The 16,387-nt window shown below is 44.7% G+C and overlaps 1 protein-coding gene across 1 annotated transcript in view; it reads right to left on the minus strand.

Moving 5' to 3' along the window:
* The window catches only part of ccdc170 (coiled-coil domain containing 170), a 101,300-nt gene that overhangs the window by 13,177 nt on the left and 71,736 nt on the right, over nt 1–16,387 (minus strand). Inside the window, exons 9-11 of the mRNA XM_070888811.1 lie at nt 6,396–6,596; nt 4,663–4,836; nt 1,565–1,807 (exon numbers count right to left, since the gene is read on the minus strand). Coding sequence (XP_070744912.1) covers nt 1,565–1,807; nt 4,663–4,836; nt 6,396–6,596 — 618 coding nt within the window. The remainder of the gene's footprint in view (nt 1–1,564; nt 1,808–4,662; nt 4,837–6,395; nt 6,597–16,387) is intronic.

A 16,387-nucleotide genomic window follows, 5' to 3' on the forward strand; every position in this document is an offset into this window, starting at 1 on the left:
AACATTTACTTTAGCCACTCTTTTCCTTTTTAAATACCTATAGAAACTCTTGCTGTCTGTTTTTATATTTTGTGCTAGTTTACTTTCATAGTCTATCTTCCTTTTCTTAATCATGTTTTTTGTCGTTCTTTGCTGGCTTTTAAAAGTTTCCCAGTCTTCTGTCCTCCCACTAGTTTTGGCCACTTTGTATGCCCTTGTTTTTAATTGGATTCCACCCTTTATTTCTTTCGTTACCCCTTTCCTCCTCACTGGAATATATTTTTCTTGAAAGTTATGAAGTATCTCCATAAATGTACACCACTATTCATCAACCGTCCTACACTTTAACCTTTCATCTCAAACATTAACTCTGTTTTTCTCTCTCCACAGATGCTGCCTGACCTGCTGGGCATTTCCAACATTTTCTGTTTTTAATGTTATATTTGCTGGTATAATTTTAAAGAATGTGCAAGAACAGAGAGACCAGGGGGTGTTTGCGCACAAATCTTTGAAGGTAGCAAGACAGTTTAACAAAGCAGTCAATAAAGCATACGGGATCTTGGGCTTTATAAATAGAGGCATACAGCACAAAAGCCAAGAAGTTATGTTACCTATCTAAAACACTAGTTCGACCCCAGCTGGAGTATTGTTTCCAATTATGGGCACCACACTTTAGGAAGGATGTGAAAGCTTTGGAGAGGGTACAGAAGGGATTTATTAGAATGGTTCCAGGGATGAGGGATTACAGTTACGTGGATAGACTGGGGAAGCTGGGGTTGTTCTCCTTAGAGCAGAGAAGCTAAGAGGACATTTGATGGAGGTGTTTAAAATCATGAAGGGTTCAGAATAGAGTAAATAATGTTTCCAAGGGTCGATAATGGGAGGGCACAAATTTAAGGTGTTTGGCAAAAGAACCAGAGGTGACATGAGGAAAAACATTTTTATGCAACAAATGGATAGGATTTGCAATACACTGCAGATTCAATAGTAGCAGAGATATGGGGAACGAGCAGGGGAGTGGGACTATCTGGATTGCTCTACTAAAGAGCTGGTGCAGACTCGATGGGCCGAATGGCCTCCTTCTGTGTTGTAGTATTCTATGATTCTATCTATACCCACTTGATTTACACAACATATACGAGCCAAAGGGTCAATTCACCAGTCCAATGCACTCAGTGTGGAGCTACACTCAAAGAGAGCATGGGTCCGAGTGAGGAGTTCACAGTGCAGCAATGATTCTTCGATTTGCATCCATGCTGGAAGGACAGGTCAATGAAGTTTCCGTTCTCTATTATAATTTACAACATCACCTGGCCTTCTCTTCAATGTGAAGAAGAACTTGGTGATTGGTACGGAACCAGGAAACATCTACCATCTACAGCAGTGAGTCAAGTGCCACATTTTCAAAAGCAGGCAGTCAAACTCACTTTGCTGAATTGCTGGACCCCTGCTCCACTCACCCTGTCCAGCTGCAGTAACCCTCAAGGCTAATGGTTGTGAGATAGTCACTCCACAGGCGGAATATTGTAACAGAATCCAATAGCACATGGATCGACGGTAAGAGGGCTGGGATTTTTGGAATTACCTTGAGCTCATGAGTGTCAGAGAGCTTCACTTTCAGATCCGTGCTGGAGATGTGTGCTAACCGGAGTTCCTTCTCAAGGCGCTCCACCTTTTTCTGCAGCTTCCGCATTGTTAAGTTGGCCTCGTCCCTCTCTACCGCCAGCGCAGTTTGCGTCTGTTTCTCCACATCTAGTTGGGTAATTTTTCTCCTCAGCAGGTCCATGTGCAGCTCTTTGCTATCCAACTTCTCTTTTTGAGCTTTAAGCTGGAAGAATAAAAATAATGAGTCTCTTCACTTCTCACAGTCTCTCAGACTGAAAGCGGTTCAACCTTTAAGGAATCAGCCTTGGCTCAGCGGGTAGCACTCTAGCCTCTGAGTCAGAAGGTTGTGGGTTCAAATCCCACTCCTGAGACTTGAACCCATATTCCAGACCGACACACAAGTGGTGTATTGAGGGAGTGCTGCGCTGTTGAAGGTACTGTCTTTTGGATAAGAACATAATAGGAGGCAGGAGTATGCCATTTGGCCCCTTGAGCCTGCTCCACCATTCAATAAGATCATGACTGATCTGACCTTGGCCTCAACTCCACTTCCCTGTCCGCTCCCCATAACCATTGACTCCCTTATCTTTCAGAAATCTGTTTATCTCCACCTTAAATATATTCAATGACTCAGCCTCCTCAGCTCTCTGAGATGTTAAACCTGCTCAGGTGAACATAAAAGATCCCATGGCACTAGAAGCAGGAGTGTTATCCCCGTATCCTGGCCAATATTTGTCCCTCAATCAACATCCCAAAACAGATGATCTGGTCAGTATATCAATGCTGTTTGTGGAATCTTGCTGTGCACAAATTGGCTATCATGTTTCCTGCATTAAACTTCAAAAGTATTTTATTGGCTGTGAAGTGCTTTGGGACGTCCTGAGGTTGGTCTTTCTTTCTTTGGGATTGAGTAGATGGAGCTTTACTGTACATCAGGCTGTGCTGTTCCTAACCTGGGAGTGTTTGATACTAAAACAGGCTGAGTTTCATTCCCCAGTACTGACATTCCTTACCTTGATGAGCATAAACATTTTTGTAAAAGAGAAAAAAAAGGGCTGAATTAAGTAGCACTGAAAAAGCCTAGAGTGAAAATGATTTTACAAGCCTTACTGCAAGCCAATGTAAACAAATTCCCAGCCTGGGAGGCTCTGATTACAATGTCCCCATGTGCAGTTGAGTTGGATGAACTTTGCTGCAGGTTTTGGCGATAAATCAGCTGGACATAACAGTAACTTGCAACTTCCTGTCCCTGTTAGTGCTGAGTTAAACACATCAGAGGTGGCTTGTTGTGGGAGCAAGGGAAACCAGTTAGTATTTTCAATTCAAAATGTAAGCAATAATGAGCATGAAAGCACGCACAGCAGGGACTGTAGGTCAAGGTGCTGCAAGTACAACCAGCCTTGGTTGTAGGAAGTTAACACACAAAGGACCAATGTTCTACACAATTTTTGTTTGGGCAGCGTGACTCCTTTAACAGGTTGCATGCGCAGCCCATTCAAAGATCCGCACATGTGCGTTTTAGCATTTAAAAGCCGGTAAGCCGGCTGTGCAGGAGCTCCAGGCCGCACCGCAGCTGCACAGCTGAAAGGGAACATTGCAAGGGCTTGATTTTAAGTGCAAAGTTTTTCAGCCTGGCACGAACGCGGTGTTAGCGGCCTGAAAATGTACACTCTCCTCTATCATGGACTCTACCCACCCATTCAATTTCCTTCCACAGTCCATGTACACACTACCCCATCACAAACTCTACCAACCCATTCAAATATTTAGGCTGGAGATTTATCATTATCACTAGTGATGTGTCCTGTAAAGATATCGGGTAGATTTCTGTCTTCACTGCCTGGGCAGTAATCGCCTGGGATGGATCGCCAAACCCTCTGATTTTCATTCCATACAAATTAATAAAGTGAAAATCACAAGGGTTCTATAAAGGGGTGTACAATCTGCCCGCCAGATTACTACTCAGGTGGTGAAGATGAAAACACATCTCATAGATAGACGGACACATAGATAGATAGACGAACAGACAGACAGATAGCTAGAAAGATGACAGGTAGGTAGGAAAGAGCAAGAAAGTCCATGATAAAGTAGATTGTACTTGGGCTGTGGAAAGGAGATTAAATGGGTGGGTAGAATCCATGTTAGGGTAGAGTGTAATTGTACTGTGGAAGAAGATTGAATGCGTGGGTAAAGACCACGAGAGAGTAGAGTGTCATCATCATAGGCAGTCCCTCGGAATCGAGGAAGACTTGCTTCCACTCTTTGCATGAGTTCTTAGGTGGCTGTTCTGTCCACCATGAGAACCACAGTCTCTGTCACAGGTGGGACAGACAGTCGTTGAGAGAAAGGGTGGGCAGGGAGCCTGGTTTGCCGCACGCTCCTTCCGCTGCCTGCGCTTGATTTCTGCATGCTCTGGGCGACGATACTCGAGGTGCTCAGCGCCCTCCCAGATGCACTTCCTCCACTTAGGGCGGTCTATGGCCAGGGACTCCCAGGTGTCAGTGGGGATGTCGCACTTTATCAGGGAGGCTTTGAGGGTGTCCTTGTAATGTTTCCTCTGCCCGCCTTTGGCTCATTTGCCATGGACGAGTTCCGAGTAGAGCGCCTGTTTTGGGAATCTTGTGTCTGGCATGCGAACTATGTGGCCTGCCCAGCGGAGCTGATCAAGTGTGGTCAGCGCTTCAATGCTGGGGATGTTGGCCTGGATGAGGATGCTAATGTCTGTCCTCCCAGGGGATTTGCAGGATCTTGCGGAGCCATCGCTGGTGGTATTTCTCCAGCGACTTGAGGTGTCTACTCTACATGGTCCGTGTCTCTGAGCCATACAGGAGGGCGGGTATTACTACAGCCCTGTAGACCGTGAGCTTGGTGACAGTTTTGAGGGACTGGTCTTCAAACACTCTTTTCCTCAGGCGGCCAAAGGCTGTGTAGAACGATTGTGACTGATGAGTCAATTGGGTTTTTCTTGTTAATAACATAACTAATAATATACCTCCTCTCGGATTTCACAATTGTATGAGGAAACCAAGTAAGATTAATTTGATAAAACCAAGAATTGGATAGCTCAGATTATTCTACCTTTCGCTTCAGGCTGTATGTAAGAGTTTTGTTTTCAATAATGGCCTCGCCCTCCATTTTAACCAGCTGATCAGCTCGGGCAAGAATTGCATCCAGTTGCATATCGAAGCCAATCTCTGCTGTCATCCTCTCCAGCTTCATTTTCTCCGCTATATGCTCCAAGAATTTGAGATACTTCACAGAAAATGAACATTTTAAGAATTATTTTGTATACATTTTTACCACATGTTAAGCAAACCCAATTTTAATCTTCCGATAAAGATGCAGAAATATTAAGATAAAGGGGCCAAAATTCGGTCGTGCCCCGTTTGGGGGTGGTAACCACTGCATGACAGGACTTCCTGTGCCCGGCGCAGAAGTTCCGTCCCGGCAGCAAAATTGTGGTTATGCGCTCCACTTCCTCTCGGGGACGGGATTGGGGCACTAACCACGGGAATTTCCCAGGGCTACGCGGAGATCCCTTCCCTTCCGTTAAAGGGGAGGGAGCGCTGCTGACTCTGCATCAGGGAGAAGGGCCTCCCACTTCCCCACTGGGAAGCAGGTTGCCATGGCAGCAGCCTGGCACAGAACCAGAGTGCTGGGCTACAACATCGCCCCACGGACCCCGCGATTTCAGAAGGGCAAGGCCATTTTTCAAAATGTTGGTGCCACACCTCCCCTTCAATTTTCGCCGCACGAGCGGACGAGCGGTGTGCGACCCGCATGGCACACTGCCGAGTTTTCACTCTGGGGCGAAAACGGGTCGCTGCGCACGACGATAACATTATCATCACCGCGCAGCGGCCCGGGCGCTACCGACAGAAGTGGGGTGCTACTGGTTAGCCCCGGGGGTGGTAACGGGAGGTGCAAACTACGCAAATTTCTCCCCCAAAGTGTCTCAGATTGAATTCCCACAATTACATCAATTCACATCACATATATAAAACCTGGGCTCATGACTAGCACCAGTGCCACCTTTGCCACTGTCATTCCTAAGCCCAAACACTGAATCATGACACATCCTTAAACCCAACCTCAGGTCCCAGCATCTTTGCCGCTTCACCAAAAGTGATGAGTTCATGGGAACGGAGTCTAGGTGAGGACGTGGCTTGTTTTGTCAGTCTAGTGAGGATGGTGCCCCCCTAGGAGGAGCAGCCATCCTATGGGAAATTCTTTCTTTGACAAGCAATCCATAGGCTAAATTCTACTTACAAATATACTTGTGAATAATCTACCCAATGCCTATGGATTTTCCTTAATTAAAAGCACAGCTAGCCCAAAGGAGAGAAAGCCAAGGACAGTCTGAGAGCTGTAGTAATTGAACATTAGCATAGTATTTGGGTTTCAGTTTTAATCTTGACACCAACATTAAATTTGGCTACCCTCAGTGCTGAGCTTTTAGAGATCTTAGCTGAAGAAGTAGAAGAACTGTTTCAGAGTACTAGTGTACTCATGAAGAGGAGAGGGAAGCACTGAGCGTGACACCTGTCCCATCACTGTCTGCTGATATGGAGTGGCAATAACGGCTACTGTGGAGAACTCTGCAGTCTACAATATCCTGCCCTCTGGGGTTAAGGATGCTAACACAAAGGATGAACGTGAGCAGGTTGCAAAAAACATAAATAATAAAACTGCCCCATTCTGTTCCCTCACAGCAGACGGTACAAGTGCCAAAACTGTTCTTTATATGATATAAAAGCAACTTAGGTGTTGAAACAATATGACAATAAACTTGATCCGGCTGTGGCCCGTACTTTCTGTTTGTCCTGGCTCAGGCCATCACGAAGCACGTCTCCAGTTAGCAGATGTCCCTCCAAGTACCGAACTTTCTCCTGGAGCTCTGATAGCCACTGCTCCGCCTTCGTGGAGCGCTGCAGTGCAGCTTGGTGCAGCTCCACCTGTCTCTCCAGCTGCTCTGTTAGTTTGCTCACGTTCTCCTCCAGCTGTGATACGTTCTGGCAAAGACGTTAACACACAATTAAAGCCCACCGTCGCTTTACAGTACCGATAGCAGCAACGGGAAGTGACCGTCTGTGTCCTGTTATACGTGGTCAGAATGTGTCAGCATCACATTTTCACTGTATTCCAACATATTACACCGGCAGTAAACCATCAAAACTAACAAATACAATGGGGCTCTCGGGCATGACACAGGCAACTTTACTCATATACAATCTCATGGCAAAAGCCGGTGGAGACTCAAGTACAAGTGCACTGTAAACCAAATGTACAGAAAGAAGTAAGATGGAGTTGCTGGTTGATTGTGATTGTGCACCTCTTCAACTGAAATAGCTACATATCAAATCTATAATATTTTAGGGCCTCCCATGCTGCGTGGCAAAAGGAAGTAAACAATGCAGCTAGGAACAGGGACCCCCTTGAGCCTGCTCCGCCATTCAATTAGATCATGGCTGATCTGCACCTCAACCTTATCTCCCTGCCTTGGTTCCATATCCCTTGATATAGTTACCCACCAAAAATCTATCAATCTCAATCTTGAACATTGTAATTGTCTCAGCATCCACAGGGGTGGTAGGGGGGAGAGGTTCAGATTTCCACTACCCTTTGTGTGAAAAAGTGCATCCTTGAAAAATGCAGGAAAAAATGCAAAATAGAAACCCTTTAATACACGAAAGCCCTCTGTGATTGGTGTATCTGGATTTTCTCCTCTCCCTCCGCACTGTTTCTCTATTTTTCCAGCCTTACTAAAATGCTTGTTTATCTTTCAATCTTCAGTTCTGATGAAGGGTTCACACCGAAAACATTAGCCTGCCCTCTTGTTTTTACCCAGCGACCTGCCGTGCATTTCCAGCATTTTCTCTTTTAGTTTCGAGTTTATAGATTCTACAGTTTTTCCTTTTTTATTTTGCTGTGGAATGTTTTAATGGCTTTTATGAGCACTTAAGCGCTGTCTGAGTGAAGTAGAGGCCCTGTCCCGATAACAACCGACATCTGAGACACTCCCATTTCCAAAGTACTGAATAAATAAATTTAGCCCTCTCCAAACATTGCATCATAGACACAAAATAACGCTGAGCATGTTTTCATTTCAGCGCTCCCTTCAAGGCTTCAATACGATCATTGTTACCAGTCAATCACTAAAGATTGTTCAGATGAATATCTGAATAGTAATGCTCAGCACATGCAAAGACAGCAAGATATACCAAAACCTTCCGTAGCACGTTTGCTTGGTCATTTTGTGGTTGCTAGTGCCATTGGGGTTGATTTTAAGAGCCCAAGCCACTGAAAGGTTTTATGGATGGAGACTCAGGAGGAGTGTGCACCTGGATTTCCGACATTAGACCCCAGCGAGCAAGGTTCCGTGCTGGGAGTGTAACTTGGGAAGATCTATAGGGTGACCCATACTGTTCAAATGAGTGGGTGACATGGAACTTTTGGCTTCAGTCGAACTTGGTCTCTCAAAAGGCTGATCATACGACTGGACTGTCATCATACATTTTTTAACCCACTCATTAAGTAAACTGTAAAAAGACTACTCCTTTTACAGACAAACAGTGAGCTCCACAGATTGGCACCAGAGATTAGTAAATCAATGCCTATCCAGGAACAAATAAAATAAGCTGGTATTTATAAGGGCCTGGCACCAAGGCATGAGTCTTGCAGTTTCTGCCAAAATCTGATCTTGAGCAATTCGATGAGGTCCAACCCATTTACAAGTTCCCTGCTTCATTTATATCTGTAGACAAGAGCACACCAAAGGAAGGGGCTGTGGGAAAAGGGGGGAAATTAACACGAGTATGCAGCCTTTAAAGAGCAGTAACTAAAAGGTAAGTCACTGCATAGGGAGAAAAAAATTGTTTTCAAAAGCTGCAATTAGTCTTCAAATACTTTTCAGCCTCAGAAAATCCTCTGTGTGGGGAACAAATGACTGTCAGATGACCAAGGCAAATCTGAAGGCAACAAATGGAGTTGGTAAGCATTTGAGCACTTGTTTGATAATTAATTAATGAACGCCCTTTTCCCACAGTACAACAGTGACTACACTCCAAAAAGTACTTCATTGGCTGTAAAGCGCTTTGAGACGTCCGGTGGTCGTGAAAGATGCTACATAAATCCAAGTCTTTCTTTCTTTTATGATGTCAGTGAGATAACAGTTTCAGTGATAGGCTGCAGCCAGAATTTGTGACCTGCTGCAATATGGCCATCCATGGCAAGCACTCAAAGGGTTGTAAGGCATGTCTGAGTAACATACCTGGGTATAAGATACGTTGGGGCACCGTCCCTGGGTATAAGGTATGCTGTGTCACTGTCCCTGGGTATTACGTATGTGAGAATCATACAATCGATACAGCACAGAAGGAAGCCATTCGGCCCATTGAGCCTGTGCCGGCTCTCTGCAAGAGCACTTCAGCGTGTCCCACCCCCCCGCCCTTTCCCCGTAACCCTGCAAATTATTTTCCGTCAGGTACTTACCCAATTCCCTTTTGAAAGCCACAATTCAATCTGCCTCCACCACACTCTCAGGCAGTGCATTCCAGATCCTAACCACTCACTGTGTAAAAACGTTGTTCCTCATGTCGCCTTTAGTTCTTCTGCCAATCACCTTAAATCTGTGTTCTCTGGTTCTTGACGCTTTTGCCGATGGGAACAGTTTCTCTCTCGTAATGGTGAACACCTCTATCAAATCTCCTCTCAACTTTCTCTGCTCTAAGGAGAACAACCCCAGCTTATAAGAACATAAGAAATAGGAGCAGGAGTAGGCCATTTGGCCCCTCGAGCCTGCTCCGCCATTCAATAAGATCATGGCTGATCTGATCATGGACTCAGCTCCGCTTCCCTGTCCGCTCCCCATAACCCTTTATTCTCTTATCACTCAAAAATCTGTCTATCTCCACCTTAAATATATTCAGTGACCCAGCCTCCACAGCTCTCTGGGGCAGAGAATTCCATAGATTTACAACCCTCTTAAGAGAAGAAATTTCTCCTCATCTCAGTTTTAAATGGGTGGCCCCTTATTCGAAGACTATGTCCCCTAGTTTTAGTTTCCCCTATGAGTGGAAATATCCTCTCTGCATCCACCTTGTCAAGCCCCCTCATTATCTTATAAGTTTCAATAAGATCACCTCTCATTCTTCTGAACTCCAATGTGTATAGGCCCAACCTACTCAACCTATCCTCATAAATAAACCCCCTCATCTCCGGAATCAACCTAGTGATTCTCCAATCTATCCATGTAACTGAAGTCCCTCAGGTCTGGAACCATTCTTGTAAATCTTTTCTGCACTCTCTCTAAGGTCTTCACATCCTTCCTAAAGTGTGGTGCCCAGAATTGGACACAATACTCCAGCTGAGGCTGAACTATTGTTTTATAAAGGTTCATCATAACCTCCTTGCTTTTGTACTCTATGCCTCTACTTATGAAGCCCAGGATCCCTTATGTTTTTTTAACCCCTTTCTCAACCTGCCCTGCCACCTTCAACGATTTGTGCACATATACCCCTAGGTCTCTGTTCATGCACCCTCCTTTGGAATTGTATCCTTTAGTTTATATTGACTCTCCTCGATCTTTGTACCAAAACGTATCACTTCGCACTTTTCTGTGTTAAATTTCATCTGCCACGTGTCCACCCATTCTATCAGCCTGTCTATGTCCTCTTGAAGTCTATCACAATCCTCCTCACTGTTCACTATACTTCTAAGTTTTGTGTCATCTGCAAATTTTGAAATTGTGCCCTGGACCCCAAGTCCAAGTCATTAATATATATCATGAAAAGCAGTGGTCCTAGAACCGACCCCTGGGGAACACCACTGTGTACCTTCCTCCAGTCCAAAAAACAACCGTTCACCACTACTCTCTGTTTCCTGTCATTTAGCCAATTTTGTATCCATGCTGCCACTGTCCCTTTTATTCATGGGCTTCAAATTTGCTGGCAAGCCTATTACGTGGCACTTTATCAAATGCCTTTTGGAATTCCATGTACATCACGTCAACCGTATTGCCCTCATCAACCCTCTCTGTTACCTCATCAAAAAACTCAATCAAGTTGGTTAAACACGATTTGCCTTTAATAAATCCATGCTGGCTTTCCTTAGTTAATCCACATTTGTCCAAGTGACCGCTAATTTTGTTCCTGATTACTGTTTCTATAAGCTTCCCCACTACCGAGGTTAAACTGACCGGCATGCAGTTGCTGGGTTTATCCTTACACCGTTTTTTGAACAAGGGTTTAACAATTAGAATTCTCCAGTCATCTGGCACCACCCCTGTATCCAAGGAGGATTGGAAGATTATGGCCAGTACTGTCGCAATTTCCACCTTTACTTCCCTCAGCATCCTAGGATGCATCCCACCCGGTCCTGGTGACTTATCTACTTACAGCCAGCCTTTCTAGTACCTCCTCATCATCAATGTTTATCCCATCCAGTATCTCAACTACCTCCTCTTTCACTATGACTTTAGCAGCATCTTCTTCCTTGGTAAAGACAAGTGCAAAATACTCACTTAGTACCTCAGCCATGCCCTCTGCCTCCATTTTGGTCCCTAATTGGCCCTTACTACCCGTTTACTATTTATATGCCTATAGAAGAGTTTTGGATTTCCTTTTATGTTAGCTGCCAACCTATCGAACTGTCCCTGGGCATAACGTATGTTGGGACACTGTGCCTGGGTATAAGATAATGGACAGTGTCCCTGGGTATAAGGTATGTTGGGGCCCCTGCCCTCGGTATAAGGTACATTGAGGACCTTCCAGTTGTCCACGTTAAATGCCATGTGTCACTCATCCGCCCACTTTCCCAACCTTCCCCATTGTATCTGGTTTGCCTGTTCTTTGCTGGTTGAAACCTTCCCCCAGTTTGATGTTATCGAGACCTCAGACATCTACAAACTGCACTGAATCTCTGTGACTCCTGACTAGTGACCCCATGCTGTGCTACCACAGTTCCAATCACAAATAAGCCAATTTCTTTCTGTTGTTTAGCAAATTTTCAAATCCCTTCAGAAACACACTTCCTTTTTCACTCTTTCCTAGCTAGTGAACTAATCACATGCATTGGAGGATATTATGGTGGAATTCTGCATCAGGATGGAGAATGAAACAGTTAATTCAGAGACCATGGTCCAGAACTTAAAGAAGGGTAACTTTGAAGGTATGAGGCGTGAATTGGCTAGGATAGATTGGCGAATGATACTGAAGGGGTTGACTGTGGATGGGCAATGGCAGACATTTAGAGATCGCATGGATGAACTACAACAATTGTACATTCCTGTCTGGCGTAAAAATAAAAAAGGGAAGGTGGCTCAACCGTGGCTATCAAGGGAAATCAGGGATAGCATTAAAGCCAAGGAAGTGGCATACAAATTGGCCAGAAATAGCAGCGAACCCGGGGACTGGGAGAAATTTAGAACTCAGCAGAGGAGGCCAAAGGGTTTGATTAGGGCAGGGAAAATGGAGTACGAGAAGAAGGTTGCAGGGAACATTAAGACGGATTGCAAAAGTTTCTATAGATATGTAAAGAGAAAAAGGTTAGTAAAGACAAACGTAAGTCCCCTGCAGTCAGAATCAGGGGAAGTCATAACGGGGAACAAAGAAATGGCGGACCAATTGAACAAGTACTTTGGTTCGGTATTCACTGAGGAGGACACAAACAACCTTCCGGATATAAAAGGGGTCGGAGGGTCTAGTAAGGAGGAGGAACTGAGGGAAATCCTTATTAGTCGGGAAATTGTGTTGGGGAAATTGATGGGATTGAAGGCCGATAAATCCCCAGGGCCTGATGGACTGCATCCCAGAGTACTTAAGGAGGTGGCCTTGGAAATAGTGGATGCATTGACAGTCATTTTCCAACATTCCATTGACTCTGGATCAGTTCCTATGGAGTGGAGGGTAGCCAATGTAACCCCACTTTTTAAAAAAGGAGGGAGAGAGAAAACAGGGAATTATAGACCGGTCAGCCTGACATCGGTAGTGGGTAAAATGATGGAATCAATTATTAAGGATGTCATAGCAGCGCATTTGGAAAGAGGTAATATGATAGGTCTAAGTCAGCATGGATTTGTGAAAGGGAAATCATGCTTGACAAATCTTCTGGAATTTTTTGAGGATGTTTCCAGTAGAGTGGACAAGGGAGAACCAGTTGATGTGGTATATTTGGACTTTCAGAAGGCTTTCGACAAGGTCCCACACAAGAGATTAATGTGCAAAGTTAAAGCACATGGGATTGGGGGTAGTGTGCTGACATGGATTGAGAACTGGTTGTCAGACAGGAAGCAAAGAGTAGGAGTAAATGGGGACTTTTCAGAATGGCAGGCAGTGACTAGTGGGGTACCGCAAGGTTCTGTGCTGGGGCCCCAGCTGTTTACACTGTATATTAATGATTTAGACGAGGGGATTAAATGTAGTATCTCCAAATTTGCGGATGACACTAAGTTGGGTGGCAGTGTGAGCTGCGAGGAGGATGCTATGAGGCTGCTGAGCGACTTGGATAGGTTAGGTGAGTGGGCAAATGCATGGCAGATGAAGTATAATGTGGATAAATGTGAGGTTATCCACTTTGGTGGTAAAAACAGAGAGACAGACTATTATCTGAATGGTGACAGATTAGGAAAAGGGGAGTTGCAAAGAGACCTGGGTGTCATGGTACATCAGTCATTGAAGGTTGGCATGCAGGTACAGCAGGCGGTTAAGAAAGCAAATGGCATGTTGGCCTTCATAGCGAGGGATTTGAGTACAGGGGCAGGGAGGTGTTGCTACAATTGTACAGGGCCTTGGTGAGGCCACACCTGGAGTATTGTGTACAGTTTTGGTCTCCTAACCTGAGGAAGGACATTCTTGCTATTGAGGGAGTGCAGCGAAGGTTCACCAGACTGATTCCCGGGATGGCGGGACTGACATATCAAGAAAGACTGGATCAACTGGGCTTGTATTCACTGGAGTTCAGAAGAGTGAGAGGGGACCTCATAGAAACGTTTAAAATTCTGACGGGGTTAGACAGGTTAGATGCAGGAAGAATGTTCCCAATGTTGGGGAAGTCCAGAACCAGGGGACACAGTCTAAAGATAAGGGGGAAGCCATTTAGGACCAAGATGAGGAGGAATTTCTTCACCCAGAGAGTGGTGAACCTGTGGAATTCTCTACCACAGAAAGTTGTTGAGGCCAATTCACTAAATATATTCAAAAAGGAGTTAGATGAAGTCCTTACTACTAGGGGAATCAAGGGGTATGGTGAGAAAGCAGGAATGGGGTACTGAAGTTGCATGTTCAGCCATGAACTCATTGAATGGCGGTGCAGGCTAGAAGGGCCGAATGGCCTACTCCTGCACCTATTTTCTATGTTTCTATGTTTCTATGACTACTATGGAAAGTGTGGGTGCCAAAGTCCGTATTACCTAAATACCTTGCTATTTTTTTCTGCGTAGTATGTACAATCCTCACTTGCTGGGTTAATAGTTCATACAGCTTTCTGCTGAGTATGAGTTGTAAATTGGGAAAGAAGAGATCAAAGCAAGGGATATCCTCATAGCAAATAGGATACTAGAAACATAGAAAATAGGTGCAGGAGTAGACATTCGGCCCTTCGAGCCTGCACCACCATTCAATAAGATCATGGCTGATCATTCACCTCAGTACCCCTTTCCTGCTTTCTCTCCATACCCTTTGATCCCTTTAGCCGTAAGGGCCACATCTAACTCCCTCTTGAATATATCGAACAAACTGGCATCAACAACTCTCTGCAGTAGAGAATTCCACGGGTTCACAATTCTCTGAGTGAAGAAGTTTCTCGGTCCTAAATGGCTTACCCCTTATCCTTAGACTGTGACCCCTGTTTCTGGACTTCCCCAACATCGGGAACATTCTTCCTGCATCTAACTTGTCCAGACCCGTCAGAATTTTATATGTTTCTATGAGATCCCCGCTCATTCTTCTAAACTCCAGTGAATACAGGCCCAGTCGATCCAGTCTCTCCTCATATGTCAGTCCTGCCATCCCGGGAATCAGTCTGGTGAACCTTCGCTGCACTCCCTCAATAGCAAGAACGTCCTTCCTCAGATTAGGAGACCAAAACTGAACACAATATTCCAGGTGTGGCCTCACCAAGGCCCTGTACAACTGCAGTAAGACCTCCCTGCTCCTATACTCAAATCCCCTAGCTATGAAGGCCAACATGCCATTTTCCTTCTTCACCACCTGCTGTATCTGCATGCCAACTTTCAATGACTGATGAACCATGACACCCAGATCTCGTTGCACCTCCCCTATTCCTAATCTGCCACCATTCAGATAATATTCTGCCTTCATGTTTTTGCCACTAAAGTGGATAACCTCACATTTATCTACATTATACTGCATCTGCCATGCATTTGCCCACTCACCAAATCTGTCCAAGTCACCCTGCAGACTTTAGCATCCTCCTCACAGCTCACACCGCCACCCAGCTTAGTGTCATCTGCAAACGTGGGAGATGTTACACTCAAATCCTTCATTTAAATCATGGATGTATATTGTAAATAGCTGGGATCCCAGCACTGAGCCCTGCGGCACTCCACTAGTCACTGCCTGCCATTCTGAAAAGGACCCGTTTATCCCGACTCTCTGCTTCCTGTCTGCCAACCAGTTCTCTATTCTTGTCAAACATTACCCCCAATACCATGTGCTTTAATTTTGCACAACAATCTCTTGTGTGGAACCTTGTCAAAAGCTTTTTGAAAGTCCAAATACACCACATCCACTGGTTCTCCATGTCCACTCTACTCGTTACATCCTCAAAAAGTTCTAGAAGATTTGTCAAGCACGATTTCCCTTTCATAAATCCATGCTGACTTGGACCGATCCAGTCATTGTTTTCCAAATGCGTTGCTATTTCATCTTTAATAATTGATTCCAACATTTTCCCCACTACCGATGTCAGGCTAGCCGGTTTATAATTCCCTGTTTTCTCTCTCCCTCCTTTTTTAAAAAGTGGTGTTACATTAGCTACCCTCCAGTCCATAGGAACTGATCCAGAGTCGATAGACTGTTGGAAAATGATCACCAATGCATCCACTATTTCCAGGGACACTTCCTTAAGAACTATGAGATGCAGACTATCAGGCCCTGGGGATTTATCAGCCTTCAATCCCATCAATTTCCCTAACACAATTTCCTGACTAATAAGGATTTCCTTCAGTTCCTCCTTCTCCCTAGATCCTCGGTCGCTTCGTATTTCCGGAAGGTTATTTGTGTCTTCCTTCATGAAGACAGAACCAAAGTATTTGTTCAATTGGTCTGCCATTTCTCTATTCCCAATTATAAATTCACCTGATTCTGACTGCAAGGGACCTACACTTGTCTTCACTAATCTCTTTCTCTTCACATATCTATAGAAGCTTTTGCAGTCAGTTTTTATGTTCCCAGCAAGCTTCCTCTCATACTCTATTTTCCCCCTCCTAATTAAACACTTTGTCCTCCACTGCTGGATGCTAAATTTCTCTCAGTCCTCAGGTTTGCTGCTTTTTCTGGCCAATTTATATGCCTCTTTCTTGGATTTAAAATTATCCCTAATTTCCTTTGTTAGCCATGGATGAGACACCTTCCCCGTTTTATTTTTACTCCAGACAGAGATGTACAATTGTTGAAGCTCATCCATGTGATATTTAAATGTCTGCCATTGCCTATCCACCGTCAACCCTCTAAGTATCATTCGCCTGTCTATTCTAGCCAATTCATATCTCATACCATCGAAGTTACCTTTCCTTAAGTTCAGGACCATAGTCTCTGAATTAACTGCATCACTCTCCATTTTAATA

The sequence above is a fragment of the Pristiophorus japonicus genome, chromosome 9, assembly GCF_044704955.1.
Source record: "Pristiophorus japonicus isolate sPriJap1 chromosome 9, sPriJap1.hap1, whole genome shotgun sequence".
Lineage (NCBI taxonomy): Eukaryota > Metazoa > Chordata > Chondrichthyes > Pristiophoridae > Pristiophorus > Pristiophorus japonicus.